This window comes from Plectropomus leopardus, chromosome 3 (genome assembly GCF_026936395.1).
Source record: "Plectropomus leopardus strain MGB_pleo_1.0 chromosome 3, ASM2693639v1, whole genome shotgun sequence".
NCBI lineage: Eukaryota > Metazoa > Chordata > Actinopteri > Perciformes > Serranidae > Plectropomus > Plectropomus leopardus.
The window spans coordinates 20,189,106-20,208,899 of record NC_142178.1 but is presented as its reverse complement, the minus strand read 5'-3'; the positions used below and the strand labels follow the sequence as shown (position 1 = coordinate 20,208,899).

The 19,794-nt window shown below is 40.5% G+C and overlaps 1 protein-coding gene across 4 annotated transcripts in view; it reads left to right on the top strand.

Annotated features, from left to right (window-relative positions):
- LOC121941635 (caskin-1-like) overlaps positions 1 to 19,794 on the top strand; it is a 45,921-nt gene that overhangs the window by 13,684 nt on the left and 12,443 nt on the right. Inside the window, exons 3-16 of one of the 4 annotated variants that reach the window (XM_088075841.1) lie at positions 39 to 136; positions 4,591 to 4,736; positions 5,021 to 5,116; positions 6,264 to 6,385; positions 6,719 to 6,827; positions 7,205 to 7,313; positions 8,504 to 8,598; positions 10,188 to 10,302; positions 10,819 to 11,112; positions 12,881 to 12,979; positions 13,087 to 13,271; positions 15,159 to 15,240; positions 17,162 to 17,229; positions 19,262 to 19,366. In XM_088075841.1, the coding sequence (XP_087931967.1) occupies positions 39 to 136; positions 4,591 to 4,736; positions 5,021 to 5,116; positions 6,264 to 6,385; positions 6,719 to 6,827; positions 7,205 to 7,313; positions 8,504 to 8,598; positions 10,188 to 10,302; positions 10,819 to 11,112; positions 12,881 to 12,979; positions 13,087 to 13,271; positions 15,159 to 15,240; positions 17,162 to 17,229; positions 19,262 to 19,366 (1,723 nt within the window). Of the gene's footprint in view, positions 1 to 38; positions 137 to 4,590; positions 4,737 to 5,020; positions 5,117 to 6,263; positions 6,386 to 6,718; positions 6,828 to 7,204; positions 7,314 to 8,503; positions 8,599 to 10,187; positions 10,303 to 10,818; positions 11,113 to 12,880; positions 12,980 to 13,086; positions 13,272 to 15,158; positions 15,241 to 17,161; positions 17,230 to 19,258; positions 19,367 to 19,794 lie in introns of all 4 variants that reach the window. The other 3 variants (XM_088075840.1, XM_088075842.1, XM_088075843.1) reach the window with 3 other exon arrangements.

Below are 19,794 nucleotides of genomic sequence, written 5' to 3'. Positions count from 1 at the left end.
TATGTGTATTTTTAAACATAATCTGTGTCTGTGTGAAGGTTGGCGTCGCTGCACCATGCTGCTCTGAGTGGTAACAAGGAGCTGATCTCTCTGCTGTTGGAGGCCCAGGCAGCAGTGGATATTAAAGACCACAAAGGTAAAAGCACGCACAGGTTTACACACAATACAAGTGTCCTCACAACTCACTATGTTACCATGAAACAGGCACTAAACACACAAGGCTGGCCAGAAAACAAGTGCACACAGAAAAACAAGCAAGTAAACAAACACGTATTTCTGGCTTTCCCTGCGTGACTGATAATACCCTCTTGTGTAATAAAAGGTGAGCTTGTTTGAAATGCAATAAAAAAAAACTCTCCGTGTGTAGTATGCAGTGTTTATGAGAGGTGACAGATTTGTGTGCACAGCAAACAATAGACAATAGGAGAGCTTCGTGGCTGCAGGACTAAGAGCCAAATGGAAGCAGAGCAGCAAATATCTCCCCTCTCATGCTGGCAGATTCCAGAAGAAGAGGAAGAAGAAGAAATCTCAGGGCAGATGGGAGGTATAATCCCTCCAGGATGTAGGCCTAGTGTCTCCACACTCCCAGTCAGCTCAGTCAAGCCCAGGATGGCTCTAAATAGAGGTACACAACTGGCAGGCATCCTTATCAGGTGCTTCCACTTCCTCAACCATCTTTGTAAAGGTGAAAGGGAAACCTTAAATCCTTCCTTCCTGTGCCTACTGCACTCATGGTGAGGACTGGAAAAATGTTCTTGAGCCACATATCTCCCTCAGGAGTTGGTGGAGACCAAAACAAATGAAAAAGAAGCGTGAATATATAAAACACCCCTCCAAATTGCCCTGTGTCTACGGGATATGTGCTTATTTGCAAACTATTTTTGCCATAAATAAGTTTTGTTTTAAATATGTTCTGTCAATGTTTAACAGCTCTTTATAGAATGGTTTGTATGATATCTAATGAAATGGCATCACATGAGGGGCTTTGTCACATTACACTCTTAACTTAAGTTTCGTAGGTTACGTTTAGGAAAAAAAAAGTTATATAGCTTAGATTTAGGAAAATAATCATAGCTGGGCATCATCACATTACGTACCTAAAAAAAGACTGCAGGGAAATTCTGATAATAAAAACAATGTATAGACTTATACAAAAGTAATCGCGCTCAAACACACCATAAGAAGCACTAGAAGTGTGTGGCGGTGTATTTGTCAGCAGTGACTCTGCCCTCTGCCTGTATTTTTTTATTTTTCGGAGCCATCATTTATGGGTGTGTACTTCCACAGCACACAGCTTGCGGCTTTATAAAAAGGTATTGACCAGATGCCAGACCGTAAGCAGCAGGCATCCAAGAGTTGAGCCAAAAATTGCAAATTTAGCAAAGTCAATACGCTAAATGACAGCCAGTCTTGGTTACTTTTACTTTCACTTTCCTTGTGAATGTATTTACAAGCTAGAGCTGTACCCAACTCAGAAATGTCAGTCGAATCAGATTCAGCCATTCTATATGAATATTCCACGATTCGTTTTTTTCTCCTTATATAAAGTTTTACAGTTGGAGTGGCGCTTCTGCAGGACATTAAGTACTAAGTGTGATAGCAGTATGAATGTAATATAGTAAATAAGCAAACGGCACTAATAACAGCAGTGTGCAACATCATTTTTTGCAGACATTAGATATAAAACAAAAGCCAGAGAATGTATTCAGTCGCTGTGAGCTGTCCACTTCTCCAATTCTAAGCAGAAGAGGGAGGATAATGTTATCTCGGACCATTACGTGAAAGTCAAGAGCACACCCTCTGTAGCAAAGTCTGGGGACCAAAACATCCACTGCACAGCACGCTGACTAATTAGAAAAACAATAAAACCTAGATTACCTGACTTGAAGCATTTTCAGTCAACTGAGCGGTCCTCAACTGATGATCCGAATCTCCGACTTTCAGGAGGCAGCACTATTACAAACAGTTACCAAAAATCCTGCACAGTATACCTTTAAACTTACGTAGGTTACATTTAGAAAAAGTAACATGGTGACGACGTATCGTGAAATAACTCAAAATATCACTTGGTTTCATACAGGTTTGTTTTTGCTTTTTGTTTTGCTCTCGCATGTTCGAAATAAAGCATTCATTCACTCATTCATTCTCCTGTCCGCGCATTGGTCACGTGATCGCAGCCGTCACGCATATCTGCCTCATATACAAATTACTGGCTCAAGATAACATGGTTTATATACAAAATCTGGTGCATTACTTTTTGTACGTATACAAATGAACAGTGCATGAGAACAGCCTGCAATTTTGTGTCACAGCTTGTTTTCACTGCCTCCAATTGGCCGAGAAATCAGCTATTGCTTGTCTGAGATTCATCCCGCACTTGGACGGGCCAAGAGGAAGTGTCTACTATCTTGAAAGTTCTGACTGTCATCCAGACCTCATCACTCCAATCTACAAAATGTTCTTGGGCAAAATGCCACCGTAAGTTCACTAACCTGAACATCCTGCAGGCCTGGGCTTCAGAGCTTGATATCCCTTCCAAAAAGAAATAATACACGGAAAATAAAGCAAACAGCTCTGCCAGGATCCTCCTGGGAACACAGTTGAGGGAATTTCCAAAATCAGAAAAGTCATTTAGCTGTGATTATCAAATTTTGTGAGACCTTAACTATCATTGTTGGTGCAAAAATAACAAGTTGGTCCACTGTTAGCATAGTCTTACTTGCTCCCCACAGACTGCCAAATAAAACACTATGGGACATAAGAATCCCATTATCTCAACAACTGAGCTTTCAGAATTTCAGGACAAACTACCCCACTAACCACCGCAGAGGAAATTGACTCATATCATTTCCAGCAATCCTTCTTAAGAACCTCCTGAATCGAGGCAGTGTCCATTACGTCAAGACATTCCTGAGTGCTCCTTTATCTTCAGACAAGTCCAGCATCTCTCTTTCCTACACAGTCTGACTGAAGTCCTCTCTTCTCTTAGCAAATCACCTGAACACTTTCGAGACGCTTTTTGAGGCTGCCTGAGAGTTGTTTCGATAACATCTCTTCATATGTTCAGACTTTAGCCTCTGTAACTCCTACAGCTGCTGCATCTCTTTATCCTGCCAGCACCTCTCTTCTGAGTCAGGACTCCCTCATGCTAGCCAGGCCTGGAGGGGCCTCTTTATTCAGCTTGACGATGTGGCTCATCGCTGGTATTAAGACTGGGGGTCTTGGGTTGCTGCCACGAAAAGCATGCTCACTGCTCCTCGCAGCCGCTACTACAAATTGGTGTTTAATGTCTTCTGGTTGGAGGCACTAGTAATGACTCCGTGGTGGATTTTTGTGCTTTGCTCAGCTGAACTTTGCATCACCTCGCATTTCCTGCACGGGCTGTAATGTCCAGTTTCCTGCAAGGTTCTCAGAGACCATGTTCAGCTACTTATAGGGGTATTTCTTGTCTTGCCCTTTTGTCTAAAAGCAGTTTGTCTGCATTGTCCCATGAGTATGCTGCCTGCACAAAGAGTACTCCGTCGGTCACGAAGGGTCACAAGCATGTCAGCAACAATACGACTGCATTTCCAGAAGAGGCGCTGAGAGGCTGTGTCGGTGAAACAAATACTTAAGAAATGTGTGCATTCGTATTAGGGCTGAAACTAACCAACTAACCTTGTTGTCATCATCTACTGATTGTTTTCATGATTAATCCATCAATCATTTGGTCTACAGATTGTCAGAAAATAGCCAAAATATCCATCACATATTCTCAGGGCCCACCGTGTCATCCAAAAATGTCTTATTTTGCAGTTCAGTCTCCTAGAAATTGCATTTGTGTCTTATTAAACTGCTGTCTCTACACTGTTGTTGTGAACAAGATAGTGGACTTTGACACCAAAACTCAGAATTCATGTCCGGACTTTTCTCTTAGCTTTAGGCAACAAAAACACTTTGTTTAAGGTACGAATAGATCGTGAATTTGCTTAAATGTTAATGAAAAAGTTAGTAAAAAAATATAATGCTGTAGTCAAAAACTGAATTTAGTGAGGGGTACACAGGGACACAAACACACCCAGCTACTGCCACACATGGATTCTAATTCTGTTGGAAATACTGATTATGTTTTCTTAAACATGTTTGCTGTGTCATATTAGCTGTATATAAATGTAATTTCTAGAGGCAGGGCTGTCTTTTGATCAAAAACCAAAGATATTTAGTTTTCTATCATGGAAACCTAAAAGAGAAAACATTTGATTTTGTGTCAGTCAGCAAATTGCTTTCATCTTCATTTTCAGTGGCAACACTTAGGGTCTAATTGAATAGTATAATAAACCCAAACTAGTGAATTAGTGACTTTAATAATTGAGTTTAGGGATTTTACTCTAAAAGGTATTTTTAACTGCTGAATGGACACTGACAATCTGCTTTGTTTATAAAAATAATAACCATAGTTTGTGTGTGTGTGCATGCATTCACGTGTATTTATATTCTCATTTTCTTGTATCTGTATGCATGTCCTTGTGGGGTCTTATATGTCTGTGTTATATTGTGCTGTCATCTTTGTGTGTGTGTTTGTCCGTGTGTGTGTGTGTGCATTTTGTGTAGGGATGCGTCCTCTGCATTACGCTGCATGGCAGGGGAAGACTGAACCAATGAAAATGCTGCTGAAGGCAGGCTCGTCAGTCAACGGGCAGTCAGATGAAGGACAGATCCCTCTCCACCTATCAGCTCAGCATGGACACTATGATGGGGTAACTGTGTGTTTGTATGCACTGGAGGTGTTTGTGTGTGTTTTGATGTGTGGCTTTAGCGCCCGCATGTGTGTTTATGTGAGGTGTGTTTATCTGTTATGTGTGCCTGATCATGCATGCATGATTTGTGGTTGCTACAAGCTAGGAAAATCAGAAGCGCCAGTAAGATTTGTGTGTGTGTGTGTGTGTGTGTGTGTGTGTGCGTGTGTGTGTGTGTGTGTGTGTGTGTGTGTGCGTGTGTGTGTGTGTGTGTGTGTGTGTGTGTGTGTGTGTGTGTGTTACAGTCAGAGATGTTGCTACAACACCAGTCCAACCCGTGTATCTCAGACTCAGCTGGGAAAACACCATTGGACCTTGCCTGTGAATTCGGACGTGTCGGAGTGAGTACTGATGACTTAAAACCAAAGCTATAGAGATATATTTTTATTTTATTTCATTTAATCTTTATTAAACCATGAAAGACCTCACTTCATTGTGTCACCTTGAGCATTATAAACACACTGTGAAGTTGGCAAACACATTGAAAGAGACAAAACACAAGCATCTTCATCAATTTGTGTGCAGCATTTACTGCAACAAGTACTGCAAACTGAAACAACATCCAAACAAACAAATACAGAAACACAGATACGGCACTTAAGCAATGACTTACAGAGATCTAACACAAGACAGGTAAAACAAAATATTATAATTAAAATGCCAGGGCAAAAAAAATCCCAAATTATGAACAAATGTATGCTACAAAATCTATCAACAATTGTATCAAAAAACCCAGACTCGCTGTATGCCCTAAAAATCAAGACTAATTAAAGATTTAGACCCTAAAATATTCCAATACATTGGTAGCCAGAAGAGAGAGCCCACAGTTGTTTTTTTTTTGAATTTTTTGAACAGAGAAACAATATTTTAAATATTGTTTTGCAGAAGATTCTATGTGGGAGCAGATACAAGCCTGTTTACATAGTGACACTGCAAACTTTGTGAACTGTTAATGCTGTAATTGGTCATTTTTATGAAAAATAACTTAAAAATCCTCTGCCTACTATATTACGCTGTACTGTCTCTAATGGTCTTGCACAGGAACAAAAACAACTAGTCAGAGCCTAGGAGTCCCTGGTGGAGGGTGGAGTTTGGTACTTCGGTTGACTGTTTCTAACACGGTGGCTGTGCCACAAACATTCTCATTTTACAGCTACAGTACATTAAAATATGTTTCTGTAAACATTTGAGGCAAGAAATAATCAACGCATTAACAGCATATTTGATCAACTCTGCCTAGTCTGACCACAGCTTATGAGCACCAATTGACAGTTGCATTAGAGACTCTGTGTGCCGCGATCAGTTCTAATGAATGCCATTAGAGGCAGTAGGAAGAGGAGAGGATTTTTTTCATAGACAATCTGTCTCATAATTCTTTCAGAATATAGTGACAGTTTCAGCAAATATGGCACAAAGTTACCATCATCGAAATGACTTCATATTAAGTATAAATTAAGTAATAAATAAGTTATATGTGTCTGTGTTAAGGTTGTGCAGCTCCTGCTCAGCAGTAACATGTGCGCAGCCATGCTGGAACCGAAACCCTCCGACCCCAATGGAGTGTCACCACTGCATCTCGCTGCCAAGAACGGACACATCGATGTCATACGGTCTGGAAAATTTGTTTCAGTCGCAGTGTGTGTCTGTCGGTATACCAGCTCTATCTACATGTCAGCCTTTATGTTCACTAATCTAACCTTTACTCCAAGTTCATGATTATGATCTAAAAATCTGTTATGATCTAAAGCACTTATAGCTAAAGTCTTTTTAAAATTTCTGTACAGCTTGCAACTTGCATTTATGTAGTTGGTTTGTAATTCTACAACTTTTCTTTATAGTTTTTTTTCAGTTTTTATCTGTTCTATTTAGGCGGTTTGATGAAATGGTGTTATAAAAGGTGCTCCACAGATAAAGGTTAATCCTGTAATTATTTTATGCTGCAGGTTGCTGATTCAGGCTGGTATAGATATCAACAGACAATCTGAATCTGGTACAGCACTCCATCAGGCAGCCCTATGTGGGAAGACAGAGGTAGTGCGTCTGCTGCTGGATGTAAGTCCATCTGTCTGTCTCTCTATCTGTCTGCTTAATGTGTTTACAAAAGCAACTGTTGTTAAAGCTGTCTCCCTCTCCGCAGCCAAGCAAGTTTTACACCTCAGCACTTGGCATTCATCCCAGCTGAGCTGTGTGATGAAGCCTGTGGGATATGTTAGCTTGTTACATAAAAGTGAAGCAGAGTGGCTAGCATCCTACCCATCATGCAATATTCAGTCCTGCTCTGTTTTGTTTTTTAACCCTTTTGTCACCATTTTGAAGTTGTCAGCAGCAGACATGCACACACAGCCAGACTGACACCAAATGCACTGTATATCCCTGTTATAAATTTCACTGTGCAGCTTTGATCCTATTTCTTCTCTACTTTGATCCAGAGTGGTATCAGTGCAGGAGTGAGAAACACTCTGAGTCAAACTGCCCTGGACATTGTAAATCAATTCACCACCACACAGGCCAGCCGAGAGATCAAACAACTCCTAAGAGGTGAGCACCACCAGTACTTTCTCTTCATTTAGTCCCACAATCCAATACCAAGTTATACTCAGGCCAAAATCACCAATATTAACAAAATAGAGTTCCCACCGACATGAAATCAGTGGAAAAGTTATGAAATAAATAAATCTGTTATTAGAATGTTTTGGGAACATTTGGACTGTACGTTGTTTTGGTTACTGTTCAAAATATGATCATAAGAATCCCAAAACATGGATAATGTTGGGCTGCGTGACTGTTGAAACGTCATTCGTATCACATAATAAACATGGACAAGACTGGCATTGCTGTCACATCAGGAGCAATAAAAGTAAATACCTTGAGGTACACATCTATGCATATACGTTTGGATGAGCAAAATTCAGCCACCGTATCATGTATCCACTAGGACTGGGAAAGACTTACGTGATATGGCAGCAATCAACCATGATTTATTAAGATATCATCGACGCTCAGGTTAAGGTCGTAAAAAAAGTATTAAACATGTCTATTAACAAACCTTTGTTTAAAGTAACATGAAATAAATGCGTACAAACTTGTCAAAATAATAATCCAAACACACGTCAGATTGCATTGACATTTACAGGTTTGTTGGATTTTTATCCCCCGAAATAGAGGTGTGGCCTTGGCATTTTTGGAAGTACCCCTGGGTCTGGTCCCTAGGTACATGGAGCTAGTTGGCAGTGGGAATCATTAGTGTTAGCAAGCCCTAGCAGTTTGCTTATGCACAAATGCCTTGGAAGTGTGTGTGTAATACTGTATGGCTGCCTACCCTTTTTAAACTACTTAAATAAAGTTGTGTAGATGGTGTAAGATATTGTAGAAAAAATATAGAGAAGCTTTCATTGGTAAAAATTTGTGGGAACCTGCAGATACTTTTAAATAAGCTTTTTAAAAGTGGTTAATTTACTGTGATGAATGAGAAAAGATCCTGATTTAATCATTACTGTATTAGACAACTTTTGAGTGTATGATATGTGTATATAAACAACAAAAGCAGAAAGGCAAGCTGTGCATGCACCCCACCTGCTGCCTTCCTCTCTATTATCATCTGCTCCCTCCTGACTCTCTGCTCCACTTTTTCCAACTACCTGAAACTCTGCTGGTGCTCTTGTCCTCTGCTTGACTCCACTCAACTTCACGGCTCACTCATAGTTAATCTCTATACTCTTGTCCTGTAGATGCTTCAGCTGCGATGCAGGTGCGTGCACTGAAGGATTACTGCAACAACTACGACCTCACCAGCCTCAACATCAAAGCTGGAGACATTATCACGGTACATAGAGCTGATAATTGTCCCAAAATACAACTAATATCTCAGTCTGCTTTAAAGTGCTGCACCAACTTTTCATGAGTTCAAACTTTGCCCAGTTATTTATTGACTAAATGGAGATCAATACATCATTAAATTAATGGATTGCAGCATGCAACTAGTTTGATTTACTTAAAGATTAGTTATGACTTATTACTTAAAACCACTAACTCTAAGGTGTAACTGCTGCGCCGCTAACTGCAGAAACTAACAAAGCCAACATTATCTTGCTAATAGGTGGCCTATTTAGATTCAGTCCAGTCTCCAGAAGAAAGGATTGACATTATGTGTTTTTGCAAACCAGGAATACGTAACATTTGTGGGGTTTTTTTTATACAAATCATATCACCTGTTTCTAAAGTGACAGGATGAGTTTAGGAGGTGGAGGGGAATGTTGATGCTGAATCACCTTGGCAAGACACCTGCCAAGCTGCAGACCACTATTCAAGACTAACAAACAGCAAAAAAAGTTGTGATTTAGCGAGTCATTGCTGTGTTTTTTTAACAGCTCTTCAGGCATCAAATGTGGATGTTTTGTAGCATCCTGTTGATGTTTATCTGGTGGCGAGAGTCGTATGAAAAGTTGCTGTTTTTTTATCAAGACATTGCTGGATTCCCAGCAGGGATTATGCAGCCAAAATTGCTAAAGGCTAAAACTTTTCCTAATTATAACGTGGCTTTTCTGGCATAGCCAAAACACACCTTAACCACAGTGTTGTGAAACAGAAAGTTTTCATGTATTCGCTACATAATGATGTGCAAAATAACATGTTCATTGTTTGCTAAAACATACAGTGCCAAAGCTTTTTTTTATGGTGATTGGGTTGTTAGACTGACTAGTGAATGTGATAATATGACATATGGTCGATTCATTTAACATGACACCTGAAGAGCTGTTTAATAATGATGTAAGCTGGGAAAATTATAAATTACCTTTCATAAAAATAACCTAAATTAATGAATTTCACTAATGACATTCAGCATCAGTTAAATTAGTTTAATTGGATATTTCCCAAATAGAAACTACTCACTAAATATTATTATTTATTTTTTTGTGCTGTACACAAAATAACATATATTCTATTCGGTATATAATGTTAATACAGGTGATTTTTTTTCCAAGAATACACATGTTTTGTGTAAAACACACATTTCTTCTACAGTGGTTAGTCCCCTACCCCTCCTGCATTTTAGTTACGTTGAGGCTAGAGTTTGAAGGCATATTTACCCATTAACTCCATAGTAACCCAAAAACACATATACTTCCATGTATGCAGATGTAAATAAAACTAAGTCTACGTTTACAAAGGGTAGCTCCATTTAAAAGTTCACTTTTGGCAGCTTTGTCAGGGCTTGTGATGCTACAGTGAGCTGATAGCTGACTGGATGTTGCTACTCTTGCTTTTTAGCAACATTACTCAGGTGCTCACCAGCTAAAATTTGAATTGTTTTACCCAATTTTGTAAATCACAATTGAACTTTGATGCATCCCGGTCCAGTTATTGCTTGGAACGTGTTGCAATCTGATCTTTGTTAACTGTGCATGTTGCCAGGTTTTGGAGCAGCACTCTGATGGCCGATGGAAAGGCTGTATTCATGACAACCGCACAGGAAATGACCGTGTGGGCTACTTCCCCTCAAACATGGTAGAAGTCATCAAGAGGGCAGGTGACCACCCACATCACAGCTGTGTGTGTGTGTGTGTGTGGGAGGATGTGTGTGCGCGCATATGCATGTGTGTGTGAGTTCAGCAGCTGTTCTGCAGCTATAGCTGATCATTAGTCGTAGCTAGCTGCAGCATCATCGGCCTCTTTGGGCTGTTTTTCCCAACCTGTCAATCATCTCCATTGATCAATACTGTCCCCTGTTGGCTGTCGGCCCTCCTCCCTCCCTCTTTATCTCTGCTCCGTCTGTCACCCTCCCTGATAAAAAAAACCCGTCCAACCAACCCGCTTTGCTAGTTTGTGATGCTTTTGTTCGTATTGTTTGTTTGCTTTGTTGCTGTAGTGATATTATATTTTATTTTATAAATATATATTCCCTGTGGATATATGGATGTATATTATTTTCTCATATTTTGATTTTAATCAGTTATTATTTCTGATTAGATTTGTTTTGTTTGAAGTTGACTGATCAGTTGTGTTGTTGTTGTTTTGCACCTCCCTCCTCCTGGCACGTGTCCAGGCCACTCCCCCTCCCAGCAGTGCCACACCCTCCTGCTCCGCAGGCCCAACCCTTGTCCCATTGCCACCATCAATGGACACTCATACCCCCCCTCCAAAGTCCTCCCCCTGCATCTGCCTCCTCCTCCTCCCCTTCACCCCGACTCACAGTCCCTCCCTCGGTTCTCCTCATTTGGGTACGTTCCTCTTCCCATTTCTCCTCCTTCTCTGTCTACTCCTCCTCTGTCCACTCCTCCTCCCCCTCCTCCTCCTCCTCCTCCTCTCTCCACTTCTCAGGAGCAGCAGAGTCAGACAGGTACATACTGTAGTATCACTCTAAGTCACAGATAAGCATCCTCTCCACCATATATGAAATATTTTATCCAGCACTTCACTGCAGCTACATATGTATATACATATATATACATGTGTATGTGTGTGTGTGTGTGTGTGTGTGTGTGTAAATGTAGTTCAGTTATGTATGTGTGTGTATATATATATATATATATATATATATATATATATACAGTACATACTGTATATACAGTATATCTGTTAAAGGATCAGTTCACCCCAATGACAACAAATGTTTTTTTCAGTGGTGTCTCTCCAGCCTTACCACCAGATTTCTGCTACCATTTTCTCTTATTAGGAACTATTTTGTTTTAGTCATTAAAACCATCCAGAGACAAATCTATGAATTATTATAAATTCCCAGGATATTTACTTTTCAGTTTCTAAAACATTCTTCCATGTGGCATTAATTCACTTGTACTGTGTTTAAATATCTTTCTTGTAATTTGAGTGAACTGAACCTTTAACTGAAGTTTTCAACTTAAGGCTCTGTCTACACTTACACACATATTTTGAAAACGGATATTTTCCTATACGTTTTTGCCTGTAATTCACATGCAAGTTGTAGGTCACTAAAATTGAGATTTTTTTTAAATTCACCCTTCAAGGTGCAGATTTTTCAGAACTCCAGTTACTGATTATCTGCATGGATATGTAAAATGGAGCATATGGGAAACTATGACATCATCTTCTCAATTCACGCATGCCCATTGTTGCTTTGTGTAATGAGCATACACTGGAAACAACAACAATGGCAGACTACCAGTTTGCTATGTTTTGCTGCTTGGTCTAAATAGTATTTTACACAGAATTTCTGGATTGTTGCACCACTTCATGGGCGAACAGAGCCATCTGCTGCACTCATGTTTTTGCTCCTAATTTGCCTGGTGGGACAATTTAAGAGTGAGATTGTTGTCAATGAGCAAAAAAACAAAAACTTTATCATGTCCAGAGTATCACTTGTATGTTTGAGTGAGCTCCTATACCCTTATATCGAACAGAAATCAGCAAAAAGTTACATTAACCTGTTCACTTTACTACCTTTTTGACAAGGGGAGACTGCAGTATACAGATAACACCAGCAAGCATTTGGATGTGTTTTTGCGCTCTAGTGTGGACACAGATATTTTGTAAAATGAAGGTTGTGTGGACAGTTATTTTTAAAACAGAGGGGAAAATATCAGTTTTCAAAAATATCTGTATATGTATAGACAGGGCCTAAAGGCACCATTTTTATGACTTCACATACTTTATATGTTATATAGAAAATCTAAGAGCCATTATTCGCTAATTAATATAAAATTCTCTCTAATTGGTGTTTTATAAAGTCATTGTGTTTTGATCAGTTCTTGTCCGCACAATATTTGTTAATATTGTGCTGACAACTTTATGATGAATCTTCCTAAGAAAACTGTGGAGTTTCACGTCTCAAAATCATTAACCTTTAGAGGCGGTGCATCCACTATGAATAATGATGTATTTATGAATGTATGGGTGAGTGAGTGTATCTTTGTGAGTGTTTGCTGGTGTTCATTAAAGATTTAAACACATTTATATATGAAAATATGTTGCACACATTATCATTTTGGTCTTTGGGGCTGTTGGTTATTTGCTGCACTTTTGGTTATGAGAACTAAGTAGAATAGTCACAGTAGGGTATGTGTGTGTGTGTGTGTGTGTGTGTGTGTGTGTGTGTGTGTGTGTGTGCGTGTGTGTTTTGTGTGTGATAGGTTCACGGACTGCAGAGCTGAGTCCTCAAGGCTCACCGACTTTGGGACACCAGAGCAGCACCTCTGAGGACATCTGGGTGCTGCGAAAACCTCTGGCAGGTAAGCTCACAAAGTGTATTTTTAGGTATCAGTGTTAGACTTTATATTTGAAGAATGTTCTCTAATACTGCCCCTTGCTCCTGCAATGTGTGTGTTTGTATGTCAAGGTGGCGAGCGCAGTGGCAGTGTGGGCAGCCTCGGCAGTGTTCGGTCATCCAGCAGCTTGCAGAGCTCTGGAAATACACATGTTCTGACCACCCCTGCACCCAGTCCACACCCGGCCCCCACACCAGGAGTCAACACACATGGCCTTAACGCTCCAGGCCTGCATGCGCAAGCTGAAGGAGTGAAGGTAAGACACTCGTTGTCTTTATGAGAGTGCATGTGTTTGCACGTGTTAACATCACACTGCTGCTGGATCTTTACAAAAGAGCAAGCATGTCATTTCTGGGAAATGGCAAAACATTTTCAGGAAAGAAACACGTGTAGTTACTAGGTTAACCACAAGTCTGTTTCCTGCACAGTTTGTTCCTCTGCTAGAGATGACAGAGTCGCTTTTTTTCTACAACAGTAGATCAGGTGCTTAAGATGTTGGCCTCCTGATTTGCACCTTTTATCTGGTGAAATAAAGCCTTCAGTGTTCAACATTTCTGCCTAAACAAACTGTAACACCTAAATTCTTGTGTATCTATCCCTGAATATCTTTTGGCACCTCACCTCCTCTCATTTGTGCTAGATTCGTTTTGTTATATTGCGTAACCATCTTTGAAAATTACACGTAAATGTAAGCACAGGCATATGAACAGTGTGTATTGGTGGAATGATAAAATTGTCCCATTATCATATTTAAGTGCCCCATGAAGTCATACTTTAACAGAGGCATGCATGTATCACACGTTGTATTTGAGCACAAGTATTATATGTATATTTACAGTAAAGTTATACAATTTAGGATTTAAAAAAAAAAAATAGTGTATAGACTCAAACAGAAGTAATCCCTCTCAGCCATCACTTACAACCCTAAAGAAGTGTTTGGTGCTGTATTTTTCTGCAGAGACTCTTGATATATTTTCTGTTTATAAAAGCTTTATAAAAAAGGTAGGGAGCAGGTGCCAGACTGTAAACAGCAGGTATCCAAGAGACACAGCGCAGAAAAAAATGCAAATGTAGTGAGGCAAAACGCCAAAGGAGAGTGCATATGGGGTTGGTTTTTACTTTCACTGGTGAGCATGTTTTCAAACAGTAGTTTTAAACTGGACCCAAGAGCAGGACCACAAGACAGGGGAAAAAGGGGTAAAAAGGAGTTTATTGTAGAGTTTTTGTAGGTGGATGAAGCAGCAGACTGAAGTGAGGCTGAGACTGGTGGTGAGAGGCTGGAGTTGAAGTAGCTGAGGTGTGGGTGAAGCTGGGAGGCCTTGTGGCTTATGGCTCTGAGGGAGCTGTGGCTTACGGCAGAGGTGGTGCGAGGCTGGGTGGCGTGTTGCTGAGGCACATAACACTGGCGAATCACACTGTAAAAATGTCCACTGTAAACAAAACTGGAGATGAGGCAACACTATGAAGAGCTGAAACAATCTGGCAGCATGAAAGAGAGAGAGCAGGGTTTTAAGCTGCAGTTGATGAGTGTGGAATGAGCAACAGGCATGCATGCAGAGCCCCAGCACCAGGAAGCCACGCCCACGCTCTGAAAGCACTCAGAAACACAGCTGCAGAAAACACAGCAAAAAAAAAAATCCTGAAAATGATCTACAAACACACAAAATCCATATCTTTGCAGAAGTGTCTTCATTGCACTTTATTGCGCATGCATAATGTTGATTTCTTTTGTGTTCTCTCATTTTATCATCTGTGATGTAGCTCTCCAGGCCTGCTCTCTAACACCTTTAGCTCATTCTAAATTTAACCTCATCACTGGATATAACTATTAACTATTAACTATCTATTTTTAGGAAGTGCCTTAAAAATACTGAATTAGCCAAACTGGATGGTGTTCCCATGTTATGCTGGAGGGGCATCATCTATTTTAAGTATTTATTCTGGGATTCCTGCTGCACCTGTGTTGGTAAACTGCAGGAGGAGGAGGGTCACCATCTGACTGTTCTATGTGCACTTAGTCCGCTGAGCTGAGTCACAAGGCACCTCTGGGATTTGAATGATTATGCTTGAGTAAATGTTTCATTTTGTGTGCGTGCGTGCGTGCGTGCGTGCGTGCGTGTGTATTTGTGTGTTTGTGTTTTAGCTCCTGGCCACCGTGCTGTCCCAGTCAGTAAAAGCCAAGGAGCATCTCTTGGAGCAGTCACAGTCTGTTGAGCAGTCGGCGAGTAAGAGCACACAAACTCACACAAACGCAACATAAAAGCTTTGGCTTTACTTTAAGTAATAATCTGTGACATTTTTCATTTAATTCAAACATCTGTTTTTTTCTCTGCTAATTTATCAAACTGTGGCAATTCAAACAGATTCAACAAAGTCTGACCTCACTCACTGCCTAATAAAAATTGTATACCACTGATGCAGTGATTCAAAATAAGCATTCTGTCTGAAGTAAAGTGATAACAATTTTAAAAGATCAAGGTGGTGTTCACCGTGATACTAGTGCCTTAGGGCTCATTTTGATCGCTGTTTTTATGAATCTTTCTCTCTTTTTTTAAATTCCTTTTTTGTCATCCTGGCTCTCTAAAGACCACCTGTCTGTTTATATCAGACACAAACAGTAATTCCTGCCCCCGTCCTTGAATAATAGTAATTTAAGATATTTATTTACAAAAGCTGCTCTGAAATGCTGTTCTAAACAGCCAAGGACAGGTCACTCCGTCTCTGGAGTATTCCCTTTGGTTCTCAGGAATTTGTTTTTCACTTTAGCTGTTCATAATAAGCAGAATAAAAAGTAATGTGTAATTAGCCCGAGCAGCAGTTGCCACCACAGATGAAGAGACAGATTGCAGAAATCCAAATGCTACACTGTAATATCCAAAGAAGAAAACATGGAAAGAAAGAGGCAACTACAGAAGGATAACACCAGCCTTTGAAGGACAAGCACTCAACATACATAAAAAAATATTTTTTTAAATCAGAAGATGATGCCTTAAAATTGATGTTAAAATGGGCATTCTTCAAATTTAGACTGGCAAGTTTTGTTATCATTTATTAACCATGGCCTTCTGTGTATTATATAATTTCATTAATAATTATATTGGCTCGGGGCCCACATGTAACCTGTTTAACTTAATTCCTGACACGACATTTACAAGCTGTAAACAGCTGCACTTTTCATTGTTTGAATATTTGCTTGAGGCTATGAAAGTTGGTACTTTTAAAGTTGTTTATAAAACATGTTTAAGTATTTAAATACACATACAATATATAAAATAGGCATTTACATGGTATCTCAGATATTACTTTTAGATTTGGGCAACGTGCTGTAGTTGTAGTCGATGTATTAATCTCAGTTTGAAAGAAGCATATAAATTAGCATATTTTATTCTGCTGTCATTCCACTGGTTTAAGTGATATGTGGGAAGTGTAGTGCTAAAACACCCACAGAGCCAGCCAGCCCGACACACTCTTGCCAAAATTATTATGAAGGACTACACAGGCGATCCGGCTTGATTTAATTTCTCCTCTGCTTCTCATCTTCAAAGACCGCTCTTGATCACTCGATAACACAATTTCTTGGCTTTGCAACAAGGTAACATTTCGATTTCCTGGTTCATTGACATGTTAATAATTTATAAGAACAGAGTTGTGGTCAAAATTGATTTAAGAGGATGAGGAGGTCATAAAAAGCTGTTAATTTCATAGATAATTAACTAGAAGTAACTGCAAACACTTAAACTTGTAATTTCATAAAAAAACAACCCTTAAGCATCTTCTATTTTCAATGATCAAGGAAGTGTAGTACTTATTTTCACTTTCACCATAATTTGTAAATGACTACATGTTTCTATTTAATCAGTTACAAATAAACTATGCTCTGATAAACTATTAAGAAACTCCAGGGCCCTGAAATGAAAGCACTGCCCAGACAAGCACTTATTAGATTTAAAGTGCATTTATAAAAATTAAAAGAACATTTTACTAATAGAATTGCACTTTGTATGTGGAATAGTGTTAAATGTGTTGTAATTAACCAAATATAAAAGAATGAAATTACACAATTGTCCTTTACTGCTAAAAGTAATATATTTTATTCTTTTCCCTCTTGTTTCTCTCCCTTGTCTCACCTTTCACCTCCCCCACAAGGCTCCTCCAGTTGCACTGTTCACGAACAGCGGTCGTTTGAGCGGAAAGCAGAGGAGGATGATGGGAAAGTGAGTTCTTGGATGGCAGATTGGTTCACTCTGGAGCCACCTCTTTCTGTTCTTTCTGTTTCCTCTCAACCAGTGCTTTGGTTTGAGAGAAGGATATCTACCAGGGTGGGCTCAGTGGTCATTGTGAGGTGTGTGCCAGGGTGGTTGTGTTGCACCTGAACAGATGACACCCTGAGGATGGGCATGCAAGTGTGTCACCATGGAGACAGGCAGAGTGACAGACACATCGAGGAGTCAGTTGCTGTCTTGCCTTCTGTCCCTCCACCCACTCCCTATCCTCACACCACACTGAGACACCAGGCACCCACATGCTGCCGCTCTGCTCTAGAACCTGCCAGCAGCATTGTGTGTTCTGTGCAGCTAAGGGTTAAATTCTGTGTGTGCTCTGGAAGGAAGCAGAACCAAGCTTTCACCGGTTGCCAGGCAACAGTGGTGTTCAGTCATTGAAGTGAGAGCAGGAGTGTTTTCTTATTGGTTGATCTCATCCAATATACTTTGACACTAAATCCATTCACAAAATATAACATGGATGTCAGTGGCTTAAAGAAAATCTCTAATGATTTAGAGAGATTGATTTTTAATTTTATTACTAAAGACCCTTAAGTGATCTTACTGCGTATTTTAGCTGCAGTGTGTTTGAAACTGTGTTTTTGAATATATAGGCAGAGTTGTGCATTTATGTTAGTGTTGTGCTGTGCACCTTGGTTATTGTTCCATAATCTAAAGACAACTTCATAATTTAAGCAGCGCTCTATTATGAATTCCAGAACAGGCACCCATGCCTTGCTATTAAATACTTACTTGGTTTGGGTGTAGAATGGGATCTAATTTTAGAATTACAATGGAAGTTTCTATGCTTTTTTCTAGAACAACATTCTCCCCTGTAGTCTAGAGCAGACTGCTATGTTGTGTTCTAGAACAGTGTTCTCCCCTCTGCTCTATAGCGGACGGGTAGGTTGTGTTTTTCACTAGTTTTCTCTCCTGCGTTTGAGAGCAGCCTGTTATGTTGTGCTCTGAAACAGTCTCCTTTCATGTTTTCCAGAGGACTGCTATGTTGTGTTCAACTATACACCTCTCTCTTGTGTTCTAGACAAGGCTGATGTGTTGTCTTCTATAACAGGCTTCTCCCCTGGGTTCTGGAGTAGGGTGCTGTGTAGTACTCTATAGACTTCTTCCTGTATTTTAGGCTGCTATGTTGTGTTCTAGAACAGTTTTCTCCCCTGAGTTCTAGAGCTGGCTGCTATGTTGTGTTCTTAAACAGTCTTGTTCCATGTTTTCTAGAGGGCTGCTGTGTTGTTATCAACCATATACTTCTCTCCTGTGTTCTAGACCAGGCTGATGCATTGTTTTCCAGAACAGTCTTCTCCTGTTTGCTCTAGAGCTTGCTGCTGTGTTGTGTTCGATAGTCTTCTTTCCTAAATTCTAGGCTGCTATTTTGTGTTCTAAAACAGTCGCCTCCCCTGTGTTCTAGAGCAGGGTGCTATGTTGTGCTATATAGACTTCTCTCCTCTCTTCTGGGCTGCTATGTTGTGTTCTAGTTTTTTCCCCTGTGTTCTAAAGCAGGCTGCTGTACTGTGCTCTTTAGACTTCTCTTCTATGTTCTAGGCTTGGTTGTGTTCTAGAACAGTCTTCTCCTATGTGTTCTAGAGCTACGTTTGTGTTCTCCAATGGTTTTCTCCCATGGGTTCTAAAGCAGGCTGCTAAATGTGTTCTATAGCCCTCTCCCCTGTGTTGTAGAGCAGGCTGGTATGTTTTGTTCTACAAGAATCTTCTCCCCTTGTTCTATGTTGTGTTCTAGAAGTCCTCTCCCCTGTGTTCTGGAGAAGGTTGCTATGTTGTGTTCTAGAACATTCTTCTCTCCAGTGTTCTAGAGCAGGCTGCTATGTTGTGTTCCACAATAGTATTCTCTCCTGTGTTCTAGGGCAGGCTACCATGCTGTGTTCTAGAACAGGCCTGTGTTCCGTGCTCTAGAAGAACCCTGTGGACTCTTCTAGAAGCAGGCAGTAGTGTTCTGTGTTCTGTGTTCTAGAAGCAGGCAGTAGTGGCGTGGCTGGGTGAGTTTCAGCTGCAGTTCTACACCACCCACTTCCTCACCGCGGGATATGATCTAGACACCATTAGCCGCATGACCCCTGAGGTAAGGTCATGACCCCTGACCCCCTCACGCCCGCCCCTTGTCTGTCAAGGCTCCGCCCAGCACAGCTCTCAAATCAGCTCCCCACTGACGTGGATGATGTCATCATGACCCTCCTGTCTCTGTCACCTGACCCCCGGTGTGAGTCCTGAGCCTCAACCAGTCACTTCTCATACTCTGTCTGCTTCATTTGCATACCTGTGTTCACACATGGCCGTGCGTTCCAGTCTGTGCTGTAAACGCTACCCTGTGTTTGTCCTTGACTGTGTTTATAGTGCTAGTGCGTATGTGTGTGTTTGTGTGTATTGAAGCGGACACAGTGGTATGACGTAAACCCCCTAAGGGCAGGGGACACTCATCAGAGATTATCCAAAGCAAAATATTCCTGAGGGCATATCACACACAGCTCATGTACAAATGTCAAACGCACG